The sequence below is a fragment of the Paramisgurnus dabryanus genome, chromosome 4 (genome assembly GCF_030506205.2).
Source record: "Paramisgurnus dabryanus chromosome 4, PD_genome_1.1, whole genome shotgun sequence".
In the NCBI taxonomy this organism is placed as follows: Eukaryota; Metazoa; Chordata; class Actinopteri; order Cypriniformes; family Cobitidae; genus Paramisgurnus; species Paramisgurnus dabryanus.
The window spans coordinates 29,284,045-29,303,798 of NC_133340.1; the positions used below are offsets into that span (position 1 = coordinate 29,284,045).

Below are 19,754 nucleotides of genomic sequence, written 5' to 3' on the forward strand. Positions count from 1 at the left end.
GTGCACACATGGATAGAAATATTGTAAACGATCAGTCACTAAACAGATCGTAATTTTCTTAGACTTTTTATTTATTCAGTTTCAGCACAAAACCCCAGAACAAAACACATGCCTTCCTAACTAGATGTCATGGGCTTCGACTGGTCTGACTGTAAACAAAATGATTTGAAAGATGAAATGATCACCAATATTAAATTAAAACATCTACAATAACAGACACAACAGAAACTAAAAACATCCACAGTTTTAAAACAGTTCAGTCAAACATCAAAAGATATCGGACATCTCTGGAATCCAAACATTTTCTCATTACTCATGTGCATGCTCATCTCAACTGGCATGCAAAGGCCATCACAGTTAGCTGATACCAGGGGGAGGGTTTGGAAATCCCTAAGACATGATTGATCATGCTTATATCATCAGCAAGAAATGAAATCTCTGATTTCAGTCTATTAAAGTTTGTGTTGTGTTCTGTCATCAGATGTTAGTAGCAGCAGTAAACACAGGTCCGGTGTGAACGCCTTCACCTGCGACCTCTCCCATGGCCTGTAGTGCAACAGTGGCAGCCATGGCCTTGGCATGTTTTTTATTGGGACTGGCAGTCTGTGGCTGATAATCATTCCCATTAACCACCACCTGTTTACAGACAAAGAAAAACACTTCTTATATCACAACACACATACATCTATGAATCAGCTGCTAGACGAAGCGGGTGCGCAGCGCGTTAGGCCGAGCGAGCGGGTGCGCAGCGCGTTAGGCCGAGCGAGCGGGTGCGCAGCGCGTTAGGCCGAGCGAGCGGGTGCGCAGCGCGTTAGGCCGAGCGAGCGGGGTGCGCAGCGCGTTAGGCCGAGCGAGCGGGTGCGCAGCGCGTTAGGCCGAGCGAGCGGGTGCGCAGCGCGTTAGGCCGAGCGAGCGGGTGCGCAGCGCGTTAGGCCGAGCGAGCGGGTGCGCAGCGCGTTAGGCCGAGCGAGCGGGTGCGCAGCGCGTTAGGCCGAGCGAGCGGGTGCGCAGCGCGTTAGGCCGAGCGAGCGGGTGCGCAGCGTTAGATTAAGCTTTTGCATTGGACAAACCGGTTGCGTTAGACAAATCTGGTGAAGTGGTTTGGGAAGGTTTGGGAAACACAGATGTGTTTTTCCAATGAGATCCAATCTGAGCACCAACCTTGAAGAGGAAGTTCTTGCGGTGGTCAGGTCCGCTGTGGTGCACCATGACAAACTCTGGCTGTGGCCACTTCTTCTTATTACACATCTCCATTAAAGCAGACACTGGATGTTTTCCTGCAGGCATTTTGGTCAGAACAGTGTTATTCATTGTGAGGGGAACCTTAATATGATTTCCTAATGTGAGACACTCCTATAGAGCCCAAACAACATCATTTCTTTCTGATTTTACGTTACAGCAGATGCACCAAGGTCACTTAGGAACATTTGGTTAGGGTTAGAATTTTGAACTGATCATTCACAACATGCAAGATCAAGGTTACAACTAGGGGTTAGGAATGAGGTTTGCTGTTATGTGGTGCTGATCCCCAACATCCAGTAGCACATATTTGAGTACATTGGTATGTTTTGGAGGACTCACCTAGATGATCCTTCATCACAACAAGGTTACCAGATTTCTGGGTTTTTTCCCCTTCGGCAACAAGACCTGCATGAATAAGAAAGCAGGGCTTAAAAATTCAAGCGCTACAAAGCTCAACCAATGACTTCTGCCAGGATTGTTCTTACCTTTACGGTCGGTTTTAAAGTCAATGATGATGGGCTCCACCGTGCCTTCCCTGTGCTTCCCCAAACCCTCGCCAGAACGCCATCCCATCTTTCTCATAAGAAACTCCCCCATCCCACCCGAGACAGGTGCTGCCCGCAGGAATTGATCCTGAATGCAGCCGAACAGACAGAAGCACAGAGAGAGAAAGAGGAGGAAGCAAACGGAAAGAAACGGGAAACTCGTGAGAGATTTGTTTATTGTCGAAACGGTCACGTCACTTCAAATCACGTCAATTCAATTGGAGCTGCATATCAAGTACGGACAAGTCTTGTCATCTACTAGATTTATAACTTAGCAGCCTTCAGAATTTACCTGAACAGTTTAAAGGTAGAGTCTTTTCTATTCTCACCTAAAGCAGTCTAAAGGACTAAACTAGAATAATTAATTTTACATTTGTAGGTAAGACATGAGTACTTTAAGTTGCAGCCCTTCAATGGGCCGATACCATCCTGAACAGAACTCAGGTTCTGAGCCGGTTCAGTTGAAACACACAGGAGCATATAGTAGAAATCATCAGTTCACACAAATCCACATGAATTGAAGGAAGGGTGCTGGATGACGTACGTACCTAGGCCCCCATCATCGGCCCCCGAGCATCTGACGTGAATAGAAGGGGCCTGACTGTGACCATGGCAACAAGGCAGCTACAAGGACTGACCCTGCAACAAGTTTCCATACAGAGGGGTGAGAGTTCACAGGTCAGACTGTGAGCCCCCACCCCTCTTCCATCTGTGACCCAACCCCATACACCCCACCAGCTCCACGGGCACAGAAACAAGCTTGAGCTTTGGAACCTTGTAGCCACTGGCAATGGATGCCAAATCCCACTGAATCCTTTCTGATCCCAATGGAAGCAAGATTGTTTTGATTGAGGTCAAATATTTGTTGGAAAGTTCACCTGGAATTCATCACATAATATGATTTTTGGACAGAAAACTGGGACTTACTTGGTCACCTTTAAGTGCATCATCAAGCAAGTCACCCTATGTAGAATTTGAACAATTTGGGACCCACACATTGAGCTCCATCATTATCCCACATTTGAGGTCTTTTAGCTTGGAAATGTTGCATAGAAAGACCCTGCTATTTTTTGTGGACCGTTTCAAATGAGGTCATGGTATTTTGCCACTATTTATAGGGTGGGATTATACAGTGGTTAGCATCCAAAGCCTTTAGGACAATACGTTTCTTAATACGAAACATAAGTGTGCATGTCTGGTTTAAAGGTTTCTAAGCTGTGTACATTGTGCATAAAAGAGGATTTTGAAGCACTAAGTCATGAGAGGCCATGTGTTACATTGATTTTACTGGAGTGCCTAAAATCCCCCTAAGCAATGTTCAACATATAATTACATTTATTACCAACTTTAAAAGAGTAAAATAGCTTGTTAGCCTAACTGAAAGCTTTTTATAGTTGCCAAACATGGCACATTAATACAGAATTCAAATATGTAGTAACAGGTGCTTTGAAAGTGGCTCATCCAATCAGATTTGAGAGTCGAAATTGTACATTGGGACTTTTTCAATTTGCCTGATGAGGTCAGAGGACTTACTTCACACGCTCCTCCATGTCACCCTCTCATAAGACACTTTATTGATGAGAATAGTGAGGTGCCCATCCAGAAAAGCATCTGCTATAACAGAATTTCAAATAGAAAACATCTGTGTGACATGCACAAATGGTGTACCCGCTCAACTCATCCTGCCAATCAGACACAACATCAAATATTTGCACTTTAAATGAAAAGACGAGAAGCTTTTATCCTTTAGCTGTGATAGACAGGTATGACGTCAGTAAACACAAAGCAAAAGGTTTCCGTGGAAACCCTGACGTCATCCTCATTGACCGATCAATACTCATTACGTAAAATCTGTGACCTTTAGGTGACGACTGACTGGATGAATATTTCAATTATGAAGCGGGTACGCCAATTGACAACGCACAGATGAAAAATCTTATATCCTTTGTTAAACTTTATGAATACAGAGATGTGACGGCTGTTTGTGTCTGAAAGCAAGATGGTGTCATTTCAGGAACCTTTGGGCTGGTTAGTGTAGTTCAAATGTAAAGTTAATGATATAAATTTAGGAAGTCATAAAGACGAATAATCCTATGCAAGCTTGTGTGATCTAAGAAAAGACTGTCTAAGAGTTTTGAGAATTTGGTTTTTTTAAACACACAATGCCCATTAGGCACAATACACATTTATCATTGTAAGATTGGTGGCACTGTCTCATGGCTTTACCTTCTTAATCCAAGCCTGTGGACCGCTGTTAGACAGCTCTTCGGACGAGAGCACCGTAGCACCTGTCGAGCCTGTGAAGAGACCTGGAATAGTGTTGGACTGGGCCCATGCATCCACCTGGAAAAGTCATGAGCCGAATGTGAGCGATAAATGCACGCTTGTGCATATTTAAACATGTTACTGTAAGACAGGTTTGCATGACACCAGACACGTGACACTATGGATTTAAAGGACTTGAAATGCAGCACAAATGTTTTATAAACCTTGTATTGGAATTTGGAGTTTGACATCACCTTGTCAGCCCCAACCTTTATGGTAGGGAATGGATTTTGCTTGACTTACAGAATTTTTTATCAAACAAGGCTGCTAGGATAACTGCCAGAAACCTCTTACAGGATAGAAAGGATGACCTCTGTACCAAAATGAAAAGAAGAGGACATCTCCGTTGGTCCACAGCATTTCTCCCCATCACCAAATCCCTTTTACTCTCATCCTAAAGCCTAAGCAACACCTTAAGAAACAGCATGCCATCTACTGGCATGGTTCGTAAGTTGATGAAAAAAAAATATTACATCAAAATAATGGTACAACTGAATCCAACAATCAAAATAAAACACTCACTAATAAAAACATTTAATTTGTTTAATCTGCATGTCATGTGACCATTACACAATACCACAATACATCAGAAATTTAAAAACTCATACAAAATTAACAGATACGTTTTATGCAGTGGCGGCCGGTGACTTCTTTTCGAGGATGCACGATGCAAGGCTCGTCAAAACATGTATTTAGCACATCATGTGTGTTGCTCATCATGTCAAAATATGTGTTAGGCGCGTCATGTCAAAATAAGTGCCTGCTGCTGACGCTTCGAATGGGTTTATGATAAAAGAGACGCTCACGTTTGCCAAATACTTGTCAAAATTAGTAATTTGTGAACGCGAGCGTCACTTTTATCAGCAGGCACGTATTATAAAGCATGATGCATATAGGTTCACATGATGCAATGAACACATATTTTGACATGATGAGCAACACACGACACTCCGAACACACATTTTGAATTTGTGCCCCTCTGAAGAGATGTCACCGGCCGCCCCTGGTTTTATTTAACAAACAAAAAAATTACCAGATGAAGGTCCAATAACAGGTAATAATAACAATAATTATGTAAAATACTACTGATAAAAACTTTCAAATGAATGAAAAAAATATTACACATGCAAATGTGCTATTAATTATTGAAATATTTAATTAAAATCTAAGGGGGTATTTCAAGTAAATATTTTAGGTCAAGGGGTCTGACAAAAAAGATTGAAAACCCCTCTAGTGGCAAAAACAAAAGACACATCTTTATATTCTTTCACCCACGAAATGGACACAAAACCATCACCTATTGACTTCATACTTGTTTAAAAACGGAAGCATTTTTAAAGGGGATATTTCACATAAAAATAAACATTTTTGTCATCATTTACTCAATATGAGATTAAGTAAATGATAAAAGAAGTTACATTTTTGGGTGAAATATCCCTTTAATTACATCTGTGTGATATGCAACAGTTCACACCATCACAGCTATTAATAAAAGCATGCATGATAGAGGGTAACATTTTGCTCTCTCCTCGAGAGACTGTAATAATAACACCACAAGATCATCGCTCTGAACCTCTCCTGGCCAGGAGATTGTGAGCGGCCATCATTTTGGATCTCCCGTCGAGAGAGACAATAAAAGAAATGCCAAGTTCTGAGTTTCTGGCCTGTGTGTCTATAACAGATCACACCACATTCTGAATCGCCCATCCAGAAAGGCAATAACCGACATCTGCAACAAGGTGAAGCTCAGGAGAGCAAATGGACCTTCATCTGCGTGGTCTAGATCGTTAAGGATCTTCTGCACCGCCTACAGGGCCACATCTGTGTTCCAGATTGCTCCTCGGTGCTCCAAGAGATCAGAATCCCACAGCGCTTTGTGTTCAAGGCTGATCAGAATCCAACGGCAGCACATCAAAGCCTGACCAGTGGAAGACATCACCACCATCGGACTGCTCACTCGACCGCATGGAACGTAAATATCACTCACCAAACCTCTTTTCAGAGACCTTGGCATTAGTGAATTGTCAGTGTCTGTTAACCTTTGTTGCTTCAAATATTGCAAAACTGAATTTCAAATGTTAAGCAAATAATTTGTCCTATGAAAAATAAGGTTCTCACCTTATAAGAAAACATTCTGCCATAAATTCACCCCAAGTCACCTCAATTTTCTATTATTTGCATTTAATCTCACATCTTTACTGTACTTTAGTTTTTTTGTATCATTTAGTTGTGATCTTTTGTTCATAAATTCTACTTTATTTTACGACTGTGTTGATAAAGTTGAAGGCTTTACAAGTTGGCTAGAATCTCACAAATTCATTCAGATAAATTAGATGACAAACTCCCTCCAATGGACATATTTTCTTATTTGTTAAATTAACCATCTGGAGATCAAAACTCAAAGTAGAGGTCTTTACGGATCCACTTAAATCTTAAAACCTGAGGTCCAACCTGAGCGGGTTCAGGTCCTTTTCCAACCCCCAAAGACGACCTGAACTATCTCTAGTGTGTGCATCGAGTACTTTTCCAACCCCCGTTTGCCAATGCTGCTTGTGAAATTGTGTGGCTGTCGATTCATTTTCCTTATGACAGACCTGTCAATCAATTTTGAATGCACATTTTAACGGTAACATCGTTGTGAGATAACAAATGAAAATAAATGGAGCAGTGGGCCAAGCAGAAGCTGGGCCAAGCAGAAGCGAGGCCAAGGGGTTTCTCTCTGTCTGACTGGTGTGTGCAGGGATCCATTTACATTCGAGTTGAGTAAAAAATTTGCCACTTGTTCAGGTCGGACCCGGGTCTAATTTCTCAGATGTCTCAGGTAGGGTCTTTCTTAAAATTTTTTTTATAAGATTCATGCACGTCGGGTAAAAAGGGATTTGTGTCATTTTGGGGCGGTTAATTTTTTTTGGACCCGAGAAGACCTCTAACTCACACCACCTCTAGTGTCTTGTGTATGGCATACTTCACAATTTGTGCCCGTGTGAAGATCACTACACCCTGGATTAGCAATTTGAGCAACTGTGTTTCAGAGAAGATAAAGCCATAAAAGTTCGATTTCACTCAAAACTATAATACATTTTTATACATACTTGCTCCTGAGCCCGGCTGAGCATACACATGGCGTTGATGTCGAAAGGGTTCTCCGCCAGCCTCTTCTGGGCCACAGCGCGCTCACTGACAGCCAACGTGATGTCCACTGGCTGAAGGTGCGAGACGATAAAGTTCAAGTTCATGAAGATAAATTGACATCAATCTTGTATTAAAAATATCAAAGCCTTGCCTGAGAAGGTGCTTCAGGAAAGACACTGTCATTGCTCTTGGTGGGTTCCTCGGTCACAGCAGGACCTGAGGCAGGCGGCTTTTCTGTCTTCTTTTCGACTGGCACCCATTCACCATAGGCACCATCAGCCTCCTTCTTCCTGTGCTGTGAGCCTGAAGACACCGGGAACTCCTTAGCAAATGCAGCTTCAGCTCGGACGCCTGGCTTTAGTGAGGTATTCTAAAAGAGGAGCAGGACACAAGGATAAATAAATTAATTAATTAACTTATGTTGTTTTTGTTACTTTTTGTTAAAGGTCATATATTAAAAAACATGCATTTAAAAAAAAAAAAGTTGTACACATTTGTATCCAGTTTTTTGCCCTTTAATTACTGAAAACTCATATTTTCTTTTATAATATTTTAAAAACAATTGCAGTTTAACATTGCAAGAGCCAAATGTTAGTAGTTCAACTACGAACATTGCACAAAAAAGAGCAAGTGTAAATAATCAACACATGTATTTTTGAATAAAACTGTAATGCAGACCTCGTAAACATCTTCTCCTAATGACTAAAATTGCACTTCATGTTTTCTTTTTTAATATTTTAAAGACATATAGGCTAAAAAGTCTTTCCATTGTACACTACATTCGGATATGACTGTATGAGTTCGCCCCCTAGTGGCAGTCGTAATGAAATTTTAATTTAATGGTAATTCTGGGTCAACATGGGAGAGAAGCTCACTCCAGCGCAAGAGCCTTTAATCTATGAATACATTTATACTTAATAAAATGATTCAACTGATACTGATAAAGTTAAACAAAAAAAGAATTAATAATTTGGATTGGAACACATCGAAATACATCATTTCCAGTCACGCCTCACATGCGGAGTAGTCGCACAAGTTTTTTTTTTTTAATGCATCCAAAGCTCAAATTGGATCCGATAATTACACAGCCACAGATGGTTGGCACCCCATGCAGCCCCTTTCCGACTCTCCTTTCCGGTTTACAGATCGTCATTTAAAGTGAAAAGGGAAAAGTTACCACTCTGACAAAGATGACCGGCGGTCCAGATAAAGATGCCTGGAGGGCTGCATTTGACTAGCCCTGTTTTACATTGACACATGGGTAGATTTTGGAGAGATGCGCCAATATGCAGGCTTCACGGTTATCTATGTTTAATTTTTAAGATCTGGCTAACCCTATTCATAAACAATGGTTAAAGTAAAAAAAAAAAACATTAGTAAAAGCGACATTAAAATTTGAAACTTACACCAAGACTGAAAGCAATGCCCTTAGTCTCCTTAAGGGACGATGTCCCAAACCCCTGCTCATCATCTTCATCATCTGACACATGTGGTTTTGCAATGGCCATCTCCTCCTTGCTCTCAACGATCTTCTTGCATCTCTGAATGATGGGATAAAGAGTTAAACCAAGTTAAACAGGTGAAAAGCTAACAGAACTCTATAAAGAAAGTTAATCCACACCTCTGTCAGCTCTTTGATGCTGAAGCTGTTAGCCTGTTTTGTTACTTTCCTTTTGGCCTCCTCAATACTGGCTAGGTGTTGACTATTAGGTGCTGATGACGCAGGTGGCTTGTTGACGATTGTGGGTAATGGAGCCATGTGTGACAGTGAAGCCAGAGCACCAAAACTGGACAGAGCAGCACTCATAGTGGCCGCAGTCATGCTAGCCATAGCAGCGTTCATAGTCATGAGACTCCCAGACAACGGTAGGGACAAAGATGAAGAGTTTGGACCTGACAAGGGTAGTTGGAGGATAGTTTTGGGTCTGAGGCTCTCAGGAATGGGCACCCCCGCCTTGGTACACATAGCCGCGGCGTTAGCTTTAGCTATTTCCAACAGCTGTTCCTTATCTGTGGATGAGAAAGAGAGTATGAATACTAGGATAAGAAAACGTCTATGACAGTATTAAAAAGCAAAGTTAGGATTGAAAGGTACCGAGCTCTGTCAGACGTGGAGGCGTCTTGCTGGTGCTACGGCGATTTCTGGACGTCGATCTCTTCTTCCGGAGAATGAGAACAGGAGAACGGCTTGGTTCCCGTCTCCATCTGTCCCTCTGATTTAAAGTTCGACTCCCGAAACCTCTTCTCCAGCCCGAGCCGGATCCAGACCTCCTCCTCGAACGAGAGCGCGACTTCCGCCTTGATTTAGATCGTTTGCTTCTGTCTGGAGTTCTGGATCTCCTGCGTCGGCCTGATGATCGAGACCTTGACCTTTTCCTTTTTGGTGACCTCGACTTAGACCGTTTGTGCTTTGCTTTGGACTTTTTCTTTCTTTCTGAGGGTGATCTGGACTTGGACTTCTTGTCCTCGTGCTGTGAAGATGACTTTGATCTAGATCTCGCAGGTAATTTGGATTTTGTTGATCTTTGTTGGCTGGGAGACTTGGATGGTGACTTTGAATCTCTCTGTGTAGCGATCTGTATATCTGGTGTGGTGTCTTTCTCGTCAGGGTTGATGCTATCCTCTGAATCTTTACATGCACCTGTTGAGGGTTCTGCAGATACATCGAGCACTTCCAAAGGCACCTCAGGCGTAATGCACTTCTGAGAAGATTGGCACTCTGGCACATCTCTACTTTGTACTAAAAAGGGAACCGGTCGCCAAGATCCTTTGACAACAACCGCATTAAGATTAGAATTTAAGCCATCCGTGACAGTCTCAGGCAACTTGGTGTCTAAGTTTACAGCCACTGACGGACTTTTCTCTGTTGTTTCTTCTGTTTGCACTTCAGAATTTTCAACTATTTGAACTTTCTCATTCTCAACTGGTTCAGCTTCCTTTTGTGTTTCTTTTAAAACAGACTTCGATTTTGATCTGGATCGCGATTTTGAACATTTAGTCTTACTCCTGGATCGAGACTTTGATGCAGATCTTCTGTTCTTCCTTGATCTTGATCTGCTTCGTCTAGAGCGCGACCTGGAGCTTCTTCTGACCGAACGGGACCGGGATCGTTTCTTACGTTTCCCAGAAGGAGATCTACTTTTCTCTCTTCGCTGATGAGGCCTCTTTCTAGATTTGGATGTTGACTTTGATCGGCGATGTCGTTTAGAAGATCTGGATCTTGATCTGTGTCTTGTCTTGGGTGATCTTGATCTGGTTCGCTTTTCATCTTTTTTAGATGACATACTGGAGCTTCTTTTCTTGTCCTTGGCATTGTTGTGGATGGAAATTTCTATCATGGGAATAATGTCAGGTAACGGAGATGTACCCAGACCAGGTTTACTGTTGAGCTCTGATTTCGAGGTCTTAGCATTTTCACTGGAAGGTTTTGACTCGGATTCTGACGCAGATGCAGAAGAGCTTTCGGACCTCGAGCGAGACCGCTTTACTTTGTCAGCATCTCTGTATTTCTTCTTTTTCTTTCTTTTCTTTTTCTTCCCACTGAAAACCACAGATAAGCAGACAAATTTTAAGATGTTAGGCATTAAACATAAACTCTTTATGCTGCTTAAAGCATAAATGAATTACAAGTTTTACTATAAGTACAAAAAGTTATCCTTCCAACAAACTAACACAACTTCTGTTATATACAAAGACTGTGCCATACCCGTCTTGAATTTCTCTGTCGGACTGCGTCTCTGTGCTGCTGTCTTTTCCTTCCTTGCGTTTTTTCTTCTTCTTTTTACTTTTGTGTTTTTTGTGCTTCTTGTTTTTCCTGTGTTTTGTGGTGTTATCCTCTGTACCGCGGTCATCCAGCGGGTCAGTGAGCATGACTTTATCTGCAGTGAAGAGAATGACAGAAATAATATGAATGGTTTCTGTATGCTTTACGGGTCAGTTTTGCTCACTCTTTGATAATTTTGTATGTCAAGTATTTAATATGCACTATGCATCAATGTGACCCAGCCTCTCATTTATCATTCATATTTGTGACACTACAACACAATTGAAAACAAAAAGAACACATAGGTGCGTTTTTTCCAGACAGGGTTAATTCTAGTCTCAGACTAAAATGCATTGAGCTGCCTTAAATTAAAAAAAAACTTGTACTGACATATCTTAACATATATCAATGCCATTGTTTTGTCTCATGATGCACACTTGTATTGTTTTTTTTTCTGTAAGGCATGTTTGTAAAAACTACTTAAATGTTTTAACATAACTAAGGCCCAGTCCTGGATCAAACTAAACCCTGTCCGGGAAACCGCACTATAAAGAGTACCGAGGGCTAACCTGTTGATATGTTCATCTGTCCTGTTTCAAGTCCATCCTGTTTTGATTCTGTGACAGGTTTAGATTGAGGCTCTTCTGTATGACTGAACAAAACACATTTAATTACTTACAGATTGCAGATAAATTTTATTTTTTTATCTGTTGGGTTAAATGATCAAGTATTTGTCATTCACAATGTTGTAGGGCTGCATAACAAAAAAATGTTATAAAAGTTTATATAATAAAAGTTTTTGTGTACATCATGTGTGTACTGTGTATAATAATTATTTATATTTTTTAATAAATATTTACATGTGTTTATACATTTCTATATTTATAAATAATTTATATTACATATAAATATATATACATTTTTTTCTTAAAAATATACATACATGCATTTTTATTTATATATACATATTTATTATACACAGTACACACACATGAAGTAAACAAAAACTTTTATTCTGCGTCTGCGATTCATCATTATGTAACACTAAACTAAACATAATATTACTATTACATCTGATAAACACCAAGAAAATTTCACCAAAACCTGTATGATAGAGGTAAATGATCAGAATGTTTTAGTCATTCTTTTTGAATTGTGTAAAAATAAATCACAGTGACAGTCTATGTTTCAATAACTGGTTATCTTTTATAATACATTTTTGCAGTTCATTGAAACACTCCTGCTAAATGTTACATATAAACATTTTTCGTAATTTAAAAGTCCATTAAAGCAGCAGGTATTAAAATTAAGCAACATTTGGAAAATGTTGTCTAAAATAGTTTTATATAACATATCCTACATGTTATATAACTACAAAGGAGGCTAAGGGCCAAGCTAAAATAAAAAATAAAACCACCTCATGATTATAATGTAGTAATTATAATGCAAGATTTAACTAGTAGTTTTTAGAGGAAAAAAAGTCAAAATATATAAAACTATGAGATTAAAGTAGTAATATTGAAAATAATGTCAATATAACAACAATAAATTCATAATATTTTGAGAATAAAGTGAACACTATGAGAATAAAGTTGTGAAGTTTCGGAAAAATTTATTTTTCTATTATATTTTGAGAATAATGTCATATTTAACATGAACGTGTTTGGAGTGATGTGAACAAGCTACCAAATTACATATTACAAAAAACAAGTTCATGTAAAAATATGAAAAAAATATTCTCAAAATATAGCAACTTTATTCTCATTATATTGACTTTATTCTCAAAATATAATGACACTATTCTCGCAATATTACAACTGTATTGCCATAATTCTACTACATAATTTTACTACTAGTTAAATCTCACATTATAATGACTTTAATCTCAAGATGTTTTTTTTTTATTTTAGCATGGCCCTAATCCTCCTTTGTAAGGTAACACTTCACAGCACTTGTGCCAATACAAAATATTTGATGTCAACTAGCAAACAACTGTGTCATTTTTGTTAAAGTGTAAACAAACCCAAACGACTTTTTTAAAACTATATATAAAATAAATCACAAATCAATAAGTTATATTTTCTCTGTAGTGTAGGACTGCACATTTTAATTTAGATACTACCATGTTTTTGGGACATGACAGCATGGCAATACCTTAATATAATTTTAAGAACCACCACATTGCAGTACTATGTAAATACAATGATGTGTGAGTAATAGTAATCATTATCAATATACGAAATATGAAGGTGCTGATAAATGTAACGTTAAGTTAAGTTATGTAACGTTAGTTGAACTACAGCGGCAATGTTTTTGCCTAGCAACGTACGCATGACAAAAACAAGTGCGTGATCAAAACGGAAAAAAAAACTCTATTCAGCCAAACCACTTACGTAAACGCCATTAACAAACGTTTGAAATGTATTTTAAGAGTGTATTTTGATGTGGTACATCAGTACAGACTATAAATTGACAGAACCGCTAATGTTTGGCTAGCTGGCTAAAACATAGCAACGTGTTTGTAAACGAACTCGCGCGCGGTTTTACGTCATCTAAAAGAGATAAACGATCACACAAATTACCTGTTATCTTCAGATTCATCTGCAATTTCTTTAATCTTATTCATAACAAAATCCCTGAAAATCTGCTCAATGTTGGTCGCCATCACAGTAGGTCCGTTGTTGTGTACGCCAGTATCCCATAATGCTTTGCAGTTATCCCCCTCATACAGCGAATGAGAGCCGAGCAGTAGCACGTCATTCAAATTCTTCAAAGCTTGTATTTACGAGCTCTCTGAAAGAAACAAGTGTTTCTTTACCCTTTTCATTTTTTAATAAATGCAATAAAATTGTAATCGCCTCTGCAACTAAACGAAGAGCATTAGGTGATCAATTGTGAAATTGTTTATTCAGGTTTTTAGAATAATGGGAAATGCAGTTTGCTAATGAAGCTTGTCTGATCCTCAAACGAGTAAATGAATATTACATTAATTCTGTACATAATTACCAATACGCAAATTGCGTACAAACCACATTGCACTTCTAACAAAAAAGGAAAAAGATTTTTCCATTTAGTTGACACGCCCCCAACTCGACTCCGCCCCTAAATAAAGTCCCGCGTTTTCTGCTGATAAATTCGACTTTATCTTATTATCTAACTTCATCCGCATTGATTTTCCTGGTTGATATTCTCTGTTTTCTTTTAAAGTTATTAATCGATAATAATTAGTTACTCTATAAGCTGTGGTAACCCTTACCCACATTTACCTGGATAAAGAACCAGTGTGTTAATTGAATGTGGACTCTCACCATGTAAGTAGTTTTTAAAACAGTTATAATAGTATATATAGATAGATAAATATATTTATTTAATATATCACTGGGTAGGCCTACTTTGTCACTTAAAATAAATAAGGACACAGTGAAGACTATTTTATAATTGATTGAAATGACTTTGGTAACTTGGTGTCTGGAAACATTTATTAAAATCTTTATGATAACAGTTGTGCTGTTAAGTGAAATGTATGATAACATCCAGTAATAAAACCATTTAAAACTTATTAGTAGATTTTGCAATGCTTTTATTTTGTATGAAGTGCTCCTTCTGGAGAGCAGTCCATTTACCAATAAACCTTATCAAACTATAGTTTAATAGAAGTTTCCATGATCATTAATGACATAAATGTATTTTTTTAAATCAAAGAAAAGCTTATAATGATCATTAGTGGATCATGAGGTCTTCATGCTGTCATTGGATAAGAACAGATGAATGCTCTCTGCTCATCACAGTCAACCTCTGTCCACCAACTCTCATCTGAAATAAATGGTTAAGAAAGAGAAACAGAAAGAAATAAAAATATTTAAAGTAAAAAATCATTCCTTGCTTTGGCCTTTAATTCTGTTTAACTTAAGAGCTGGAGGTTCAAATGTGTTCAGAATGATGACTTAAAGTGAGTTGCAAAACCTTATAATATCTTATACTGTATCTCAGCTGGTAATGTAATGATTATTACTAAGAAAAAGTGAAAAACGATTAATTTTACCAAATCTGAACATCTCAAGGCAGGACATTGTGTTTTTCTGGGGGTGAGTGGGCATCCAATCACTGTATCCCCAGGAGGAACCATCTATCCATTGGAACTTGTTTTTCTGTTGTGGTCAGGAATACATATTTATTTATTCATTCATTTATTTAATTATTTTTTATTTTTAAGTATTTATTACTTATTTATTATTTATGCTATTTCTCTCTCTCACCTTCTGAATTCCTCCAAGCCATGTCAAAACTGGAGTTTTCTTTGCTTTGGCCACCATCGTCACAAGCTGTTTATGAACATCTGCGTTCGGCACTGATGCCAGATGTCCTTCTGGAGACAGTTTTTTACAGGATGCCTACAAAAACATTTGATATGCTCAAGTATTTAACGACTTTTCATAAGCCAACTTTTTGACAGGGTTACCTCAGCTTCGTTGAATGTCTGTAGAGTTGGATTGAAATGGTAGCACCTTCCGTGAATCATCTCGCCATGGCAGACAGCTACAGGCATTTCTGTCAAACACAGAGCCATACAGTAGCTTTATTTTGAAATCAGTTTTAAGTCTCATACATTTTTGTTATTTTTCTAAGGAAGTTCTGGACAATGTGACTTTAGCCTTGGATTGTTCAGGTCCATCAAGATGTTTGTAGAAGGTTCAGTACCGTGAAAATGAATCTCAGGAGAGACTTCTCTCTGTTCATGTTTCTCTCCAGCAGCGCTGAACTGCGATCTCAAGATGTCACGCATTCTCAGTATCTTCAGGACTTGTGGTCTGTACTCGGTGCCCTGTCTGAACTCATCCACTGAAAGGAAAAAGCACAAAAACAGGTAATGAAAAGAGTTTTTTAATGTTTAAAGATAAGCTATAACATTTGTAAGATGTTTTGAAGCTCTCACATGGTGCTGTGCTCCTCTGCATCTCTGTTAGTGGATACATCCTCTGTCCAGTTACAGGATCCACCAGAGTCACTTGAGATTTCTGAGTTCCCTGTCTGATCTCATACGGCGAAGGATTATAGTCTGTGAGAATAAAAAAAACTCCATGGATCCTACTGTAATTGCTAACTGCTTATGAAATACATCTTACACCAGTTGTCTCATCTTAGCTATCTTTCAGACTGGCAAGGTTGGTGTGTCCACTTGACTAGATGGCCCGCAACCCTTTAAAACCAAGAAACACACCAGTCTGGCCAGTCTAAATGAACAGCTAACCACTACATATAGTCTGGTTTAAAAGGTTTTATTTCAGCAGGGTTTTCAGACTTACAGCCGGAGACTCTTCTGTTCATCTCTCCAACCTCCTCCTTCAGCATGCCAGTGTTCAGGTCCATCAGAAAGCGTCTAGATGGTTCTGTTCCCTGCCTACGTTCCTCCACAGGAACTGGTTTGTGGTCCACCTCATGTCCAGAAGAGTACTGTCTTTCTTTTCCCTCATGCACAGAACCAGCCATCACTTCCCATCGGTTTGCTAATGAAAACCACAATTAAGATGTATCCAAGCTTGCAATCACTGTAGTTTACCTTCAAAGTCAATGAGTTAATGACATAAAATTGGATCTGCAATGTCAGCAGATATTTCATTGCACAATAGTCTGTAATTTGTTATCATGACAGCCTGTTGCATTACTGTCCATTTTGTTTCTGTGTTATATGAGTTAACTGGTGTTCAGGTCCATCAAGATGTTTCTTAAAGGTTCAGTACCATGATGATGTATCTCAGGAGAGACTTCTCTCTGTTCATGTTTCTCTCCAGCAGCGCTGTACTGTGATCTCAAGATGTCACGCATTCTCAGTATCTTTAGGACTTGTGGTCTGTACTCGGTGCCCTGTCTGAACTCATCCACTGAGAAGAAACAGCACAAAAAATAGTTTTTTAATGTTTAAAGATAAGCTATAACATTTGTGAGATGTTTTGAAGCTCTCACATGGTGCTGTGCTCCTCTGCATCTCTGTTAGTGGATACATCCTCTGTCCAGTTACAGGATCCACCAGAGTCACTTGAGATCTCTGAGTTCCCTGTCTGATCTCATACGGCGAAGGATTATAGTCTGTGAGACAAAAACATTCAAGTAAAGATACACAAAATCTCCATGGATCATGCTGTTATTGCTAACCACTTATGAAATACATCTTAAACCAGTTGTCTCATCTTAGCTATCTCTCAGACTTGCCAGGTTGGTGTTTTCACTTGACTAGATGGCTCAAAACCCTTTAAAACAACAAACACACCATTCTGGCCAGTCTGAATAACTAGCTAACCACTACAGTATAGTCTGTTTTAAACGGTTTTATTTCAGCAAGGTTTTCAGACTTACAGCCGGCGACTCTTCTGTTCATCTCTCCAACCTCCTCCTTCAGCATGCCAGTGTTCAGGTCCATCAGGAAGCGTCTAGATGGTTCTGTTCCCTGCCGACGTTCCTCCACAGGAACTAATTGATGGTTTCCTTCATGATCTGGACCAGAAACCACTTCCCATTTAGCTGAGAATGAAGATCATAGAAGTGTAAACAGACCAGCATTCAGGTTTACATTAAAACCTTACAGCTTCCCTTTAGGAAAGACCAGCATTTAACATCTCCCATGTGGTCAGTCACATAAAGATCTCTTTCTTCAAATATTTCAGGATGATACTTACAGCCTACTGCTTTATTGTCCATCTCATTTCTCTTTTCTTTGAGCTGACCAGCGTTCAGGTCCATCAAGATGTTTCTGGAAGGTTCAGTACCATGATGGTGTATCTCAGGAGAGACTTCTCTCTGTTCATGTTTCTCTCCAGCAGCGCTGTACTGCGATCTTAAGATGTCACGCATTCTCAGTATCTTCAGGACTTGTGGTCTGTACTCTGTGCCCTGTCTGAACTCATCCACTGTTGAAAATAACCGAGAGTCATGTACTGTATGCCTAATGTGCAGGTATTATGGACAGTTCTTAAAGGATCAGTCACCCAAATTCTGTCATCATTGATGGTGATTTTTTTAACAGGATATTTGGAAATTATGAGCAAGACATATTTCTGTGTTTCCTGAGAGTCTCTTGTCCTTTATTAAGCATTAAAGTGAGTCATAATTTAATGACATTGTATTTTATCCACAGGTGGTTTACCCAAACCCAACGTGCATTATTTTTTTTTTTCAAATAAAGACCCGACCCGAGACAAACCTAATAAAATAAGACCCCAATCTGACCCAACCAAGTGTCCAAGTAAAATGACTCGATGCACACACGCAAGATAGTTGGGGTTTTCTTGGATCTGTTCTGCAAAAATACATTTATTTTAATTGACCCTAGACCCAATGACGCTAATATTATACCCAACCCGTGTCTGAGGCTCACGTGAATTTTTTTAGACTTGATCACGCTCAGGTCTCGGGACGGACCATAGGTTTTCAGATCTAAGTGGACCCGTGAAGACCTTTACCTCAGTCACCTCTTCTAGTTTCAGATATCTCAATATTGTCCTTATTTTTATGTCTGCCATGAAAACTTTCTCATATGTTTTTTTTCTGAAACAAGCTATGCTCTCCACCTTAATCTTATAGCCCATGCGTTTCTTTAACAGATGTTTTATAAAGGTACATGTGTGCACCTGTTGTATCTGGCATGATTAAACTGATATAAAATCTATAAAATTTGACTGATCTTAAACATCAAACAGCATGATTTTCTAAACCCATGGTGAACTGCAGTTTAGTTGACGTATTATAATTTTATTTGGCTTATAACATTTGAGTTGGTATAAGAAGATCATTTTTCCCTCTTGATTATGTGGGTTTTGACAAGTTCAGATAGCCCGACCATTTCAATTTCCACATGACTGGCTAAATGCTTTTAAGTTATATTTGGGTCAGTGAATCTTCAGAGCACAACCCACAGAATTTATCAGATGTTTTAATTAATTTTCCGAGGCTATATTTCGATTATACTTCAGTTACAGTACAATGTGTCTTGATGCTGTATTTTCATATCCTTTGATACATTTTTAAAGATATTTTAGGACATTTCACTATTAGGACTTACATGGTGCTGTGCTCCTCTGCATCTCTGTTAGTGGATACATCCTCTGTCCAGTTACAGGATCCACCAGAGTCACTTGAGATTTCTGAGTTCCCTGTCTGATCTCATACGCTGAAGGATTATAGTCTGTGAGACAAAAAACTGAATTAAAAATACACAAAATCTTCCCTGATGACAGTTATAGTTGTAAATAATTCATCACACTTACAGCCGGCGACTCTTCTGTTCATTTCTCCAACCTCCTCCTTCAGCATGCCAGTGTTCAGGTCCATCAGGAAGCGTCTGGACGGTTCTGTTCCCTGCCTACGTTCCTCCACAGGAACCGAGTCGTGGTTCTCCTCAGTGTTCATCTTCATCATTTTTGAATGATGTGAAGGTTCTCTGCTCTTCCAGTGGACTGTGTCTTCCTTGAGTTCATCTTGGACCAGTTGTGGGCCTTTAAGTTTCCATTCACTCTTTCTGAGTCGATGGACATCTTGCAGTGGTCTTGCATGGAGACCTGCACACATATCCAACAATTCAAATGGCCACCTGTCCCCAGAAATTATTGTATATTTCTGCATTAGTTATATGACAGTATTAATGTCTGTATGTTGGTGGATGTATAATGTTTTGTGCAGTAGAGGTATTATATGAGGTAAAATTAGTGGGAATGCACATGATCTAATTTTTGAGCTACAGGCGATAAAGTGTAATA

General features: G+C 39.2%; 3 protein-coding genes across 12 annotated transcripts; all 3 read right to left on the bottom strand.

Annotated features, from left to right (window-relative positions):
• Positions 1-50: 50 nt before the first annotated feature.
• sonb (SON DNA and RNA binding protein b) lies at positions 51-13,718 on the bottom strand. 10 transcript variants are annotated; one of them, XM_065254078.1, is made up of 13 exons: positions 13,590-13,718; positions 11,577-11,659; positions 10,951-11,122; positions 9,340-10,784; positions 8,866-9,254; positions 8,651-8,785; positions 7,396-7,614; positions 7,205-7,315; positions 4,014-4,130; positions 1,728-1,875; positions 1,582-1,647; positions 1,162-1,277; positions 51-636 (listed from the first exon to the last, which is right to left on the bottom strand). In XM_065254078.1, exons 1-13 carry the CDS (start codon positions 13,670-13,672, stop codon positions 478-480), a joined length of 3,243 nt encoding a protein of 1,080 aa, XP_065110150.1. In that variant the 5' UTR covers positions 13,673-13,718; the 3' UTR covers positions 51-477. The 10 variants fall into 10 exon arrangements, 8 of the variants coding, with proteins under 8 accessions (XP_065110150.1, XP_065110155.1, XP_065110153.1 ...); XR_010527666.2 differs by lacking the exons at positions 51-636; positions 1,162-1,277; positions 1,582-1,647 and adding exons at positions 2,336-2,426; positions 3,321-3,401 and having other exon boundaries at positions 1,826-1,875; XR_010527667.1 differs by lacking the exons at positions 51-636; positions 1,162-1,277; positions 1,582-1,647 and adding an exon at positions 2,336-2,426 and having other exon boundaries at positions 1,738-1,875.
• Positions 13,719-14,601: 883 nt separating this feature from the next.
• LOC141282084 (dromaiocalcin-2-like) lies at positions 14,602-15,552 on the bottom strand. The gene is made up of 4 exons (XM_073814558.1): positions 15,467-15,552; positions 15,264-15,398; positions 15,050-15,155; positions 14,602-14,820 (listed from the first exon to the last, which is right to left on the bottom strand). Exons 1-4 carry the CDS (start codon positions 15,524-15,526, stop codon positions 14,747-14,749), a joined length of 375 nt encoding a protein of 124 aa, XP_073670659.1. The 5' UTR covers positions 15,527-15,552; the 3' UTR covers positions 14,602-14,746.
• Positions 15,553-15,628: 76 nt separating this feature from the next.
• LOC135735447 (uncharacterized) lies at positions 15,629-19,545 on the bottom strand. Its single transcript, XM_073814605.1, has 9 exons — positions 19,266-19,545; positions 19,061-19,183; positions 17,679-17,909; positions 17,359-17,523; positions 16,969-17,091; positions 16,704-16,886; positions 16,311-16,511; positions 15,941-16,063; positions 15,629-15,846 (listed from the first exon to the last, which is right to left on the bottom strand). The coding sequence occupies exons 1-9, from the start codon at positions 19,414-19,416 to the stop codon at positions 15,629-15,631; spliced, it is 1,518 nt and encodes a 505-aa protein (XP_073670706.1). The 5' UTR covers positions 19,417-19,545.
• Between the last annotated feature and the right edge of the window lie 209 nt (positions 19,546-19,754).

What these genes read in the sequence shown, in the direction of transcription:
- sonb (XM_065254078.1), bottom strand. Translation starts at nt 13,672, where the DNA reads ATGGCGACCAACATTGAGCAGATTTTCAGGGATTTTGTTATGAATAAG. An exon ending in ACAGATGAACATATCAACAG is followed by an intron (nt 11,123 to 11,576) that starts GTTAGCCCTCGG and finishes TCTTCACTGCAG; the next exon opens with ATAAAGTCATGCTCACTGAC. An exon ending in CACAGGCTTGGATTAAGAAG is followed by an intron (nt 1,876 to 4,013) that starts GTAAAGCCATGA and finishes GGCTGCATTCAG; the next exon opens with GATCAATTCCTGCGGGCAGC.
- LOC141282084 (XM_073814558.1), bottom strand. Translation starts at nt 15,526, where the DNA reads ATGATTCACGGAAGGTGCTACCATTTCAATCCAACTCTACAGACATTC. An exon ending in AGACATTCAACGAAGCTGAG is followed by an intron (nt 15,399 to 15,466) that starts GTAACCCTGTCA and finishes ATGTTTTTGTAG; the next exon opens with GCATCCTGTAAAAAACTGTC. An exon ending in GGCTTGGAGGAATTCAGAAG is followed by an intron (nt 15,156 to 15,263) that starts GTGAGAGAGAGA and finishes TGACCACAACAG; the next exon opens with AAAAACAAGTTCCAATGGAT.
- LOC135735447 (XM_073814605.1), bottom strand. Translation starts at nt 19,416, where the DNA reads ATGATGAAGATGAACACTGAGGAGAACCACGACTCGGTTCCTGTGGAG. An exon ending in GAACAGAAGAGTCGCCGGCT is followed by an intron (nt 19,184 to 19,265) that starts GTAAGTGTGATG and finishes TTTGTCTCACAG; the next exon opens with ACTATAATCCTTCAGCGTAT. An exon ending in GCAGAGGAGCACAGCACCAT is followed by an intron (nt 16,887 to 16,968) that starts GTGAGAGCTTCA and finishes GTTTCTTCTCAG; the next exon opens with TGGATGAGTTCAGACAGGGC.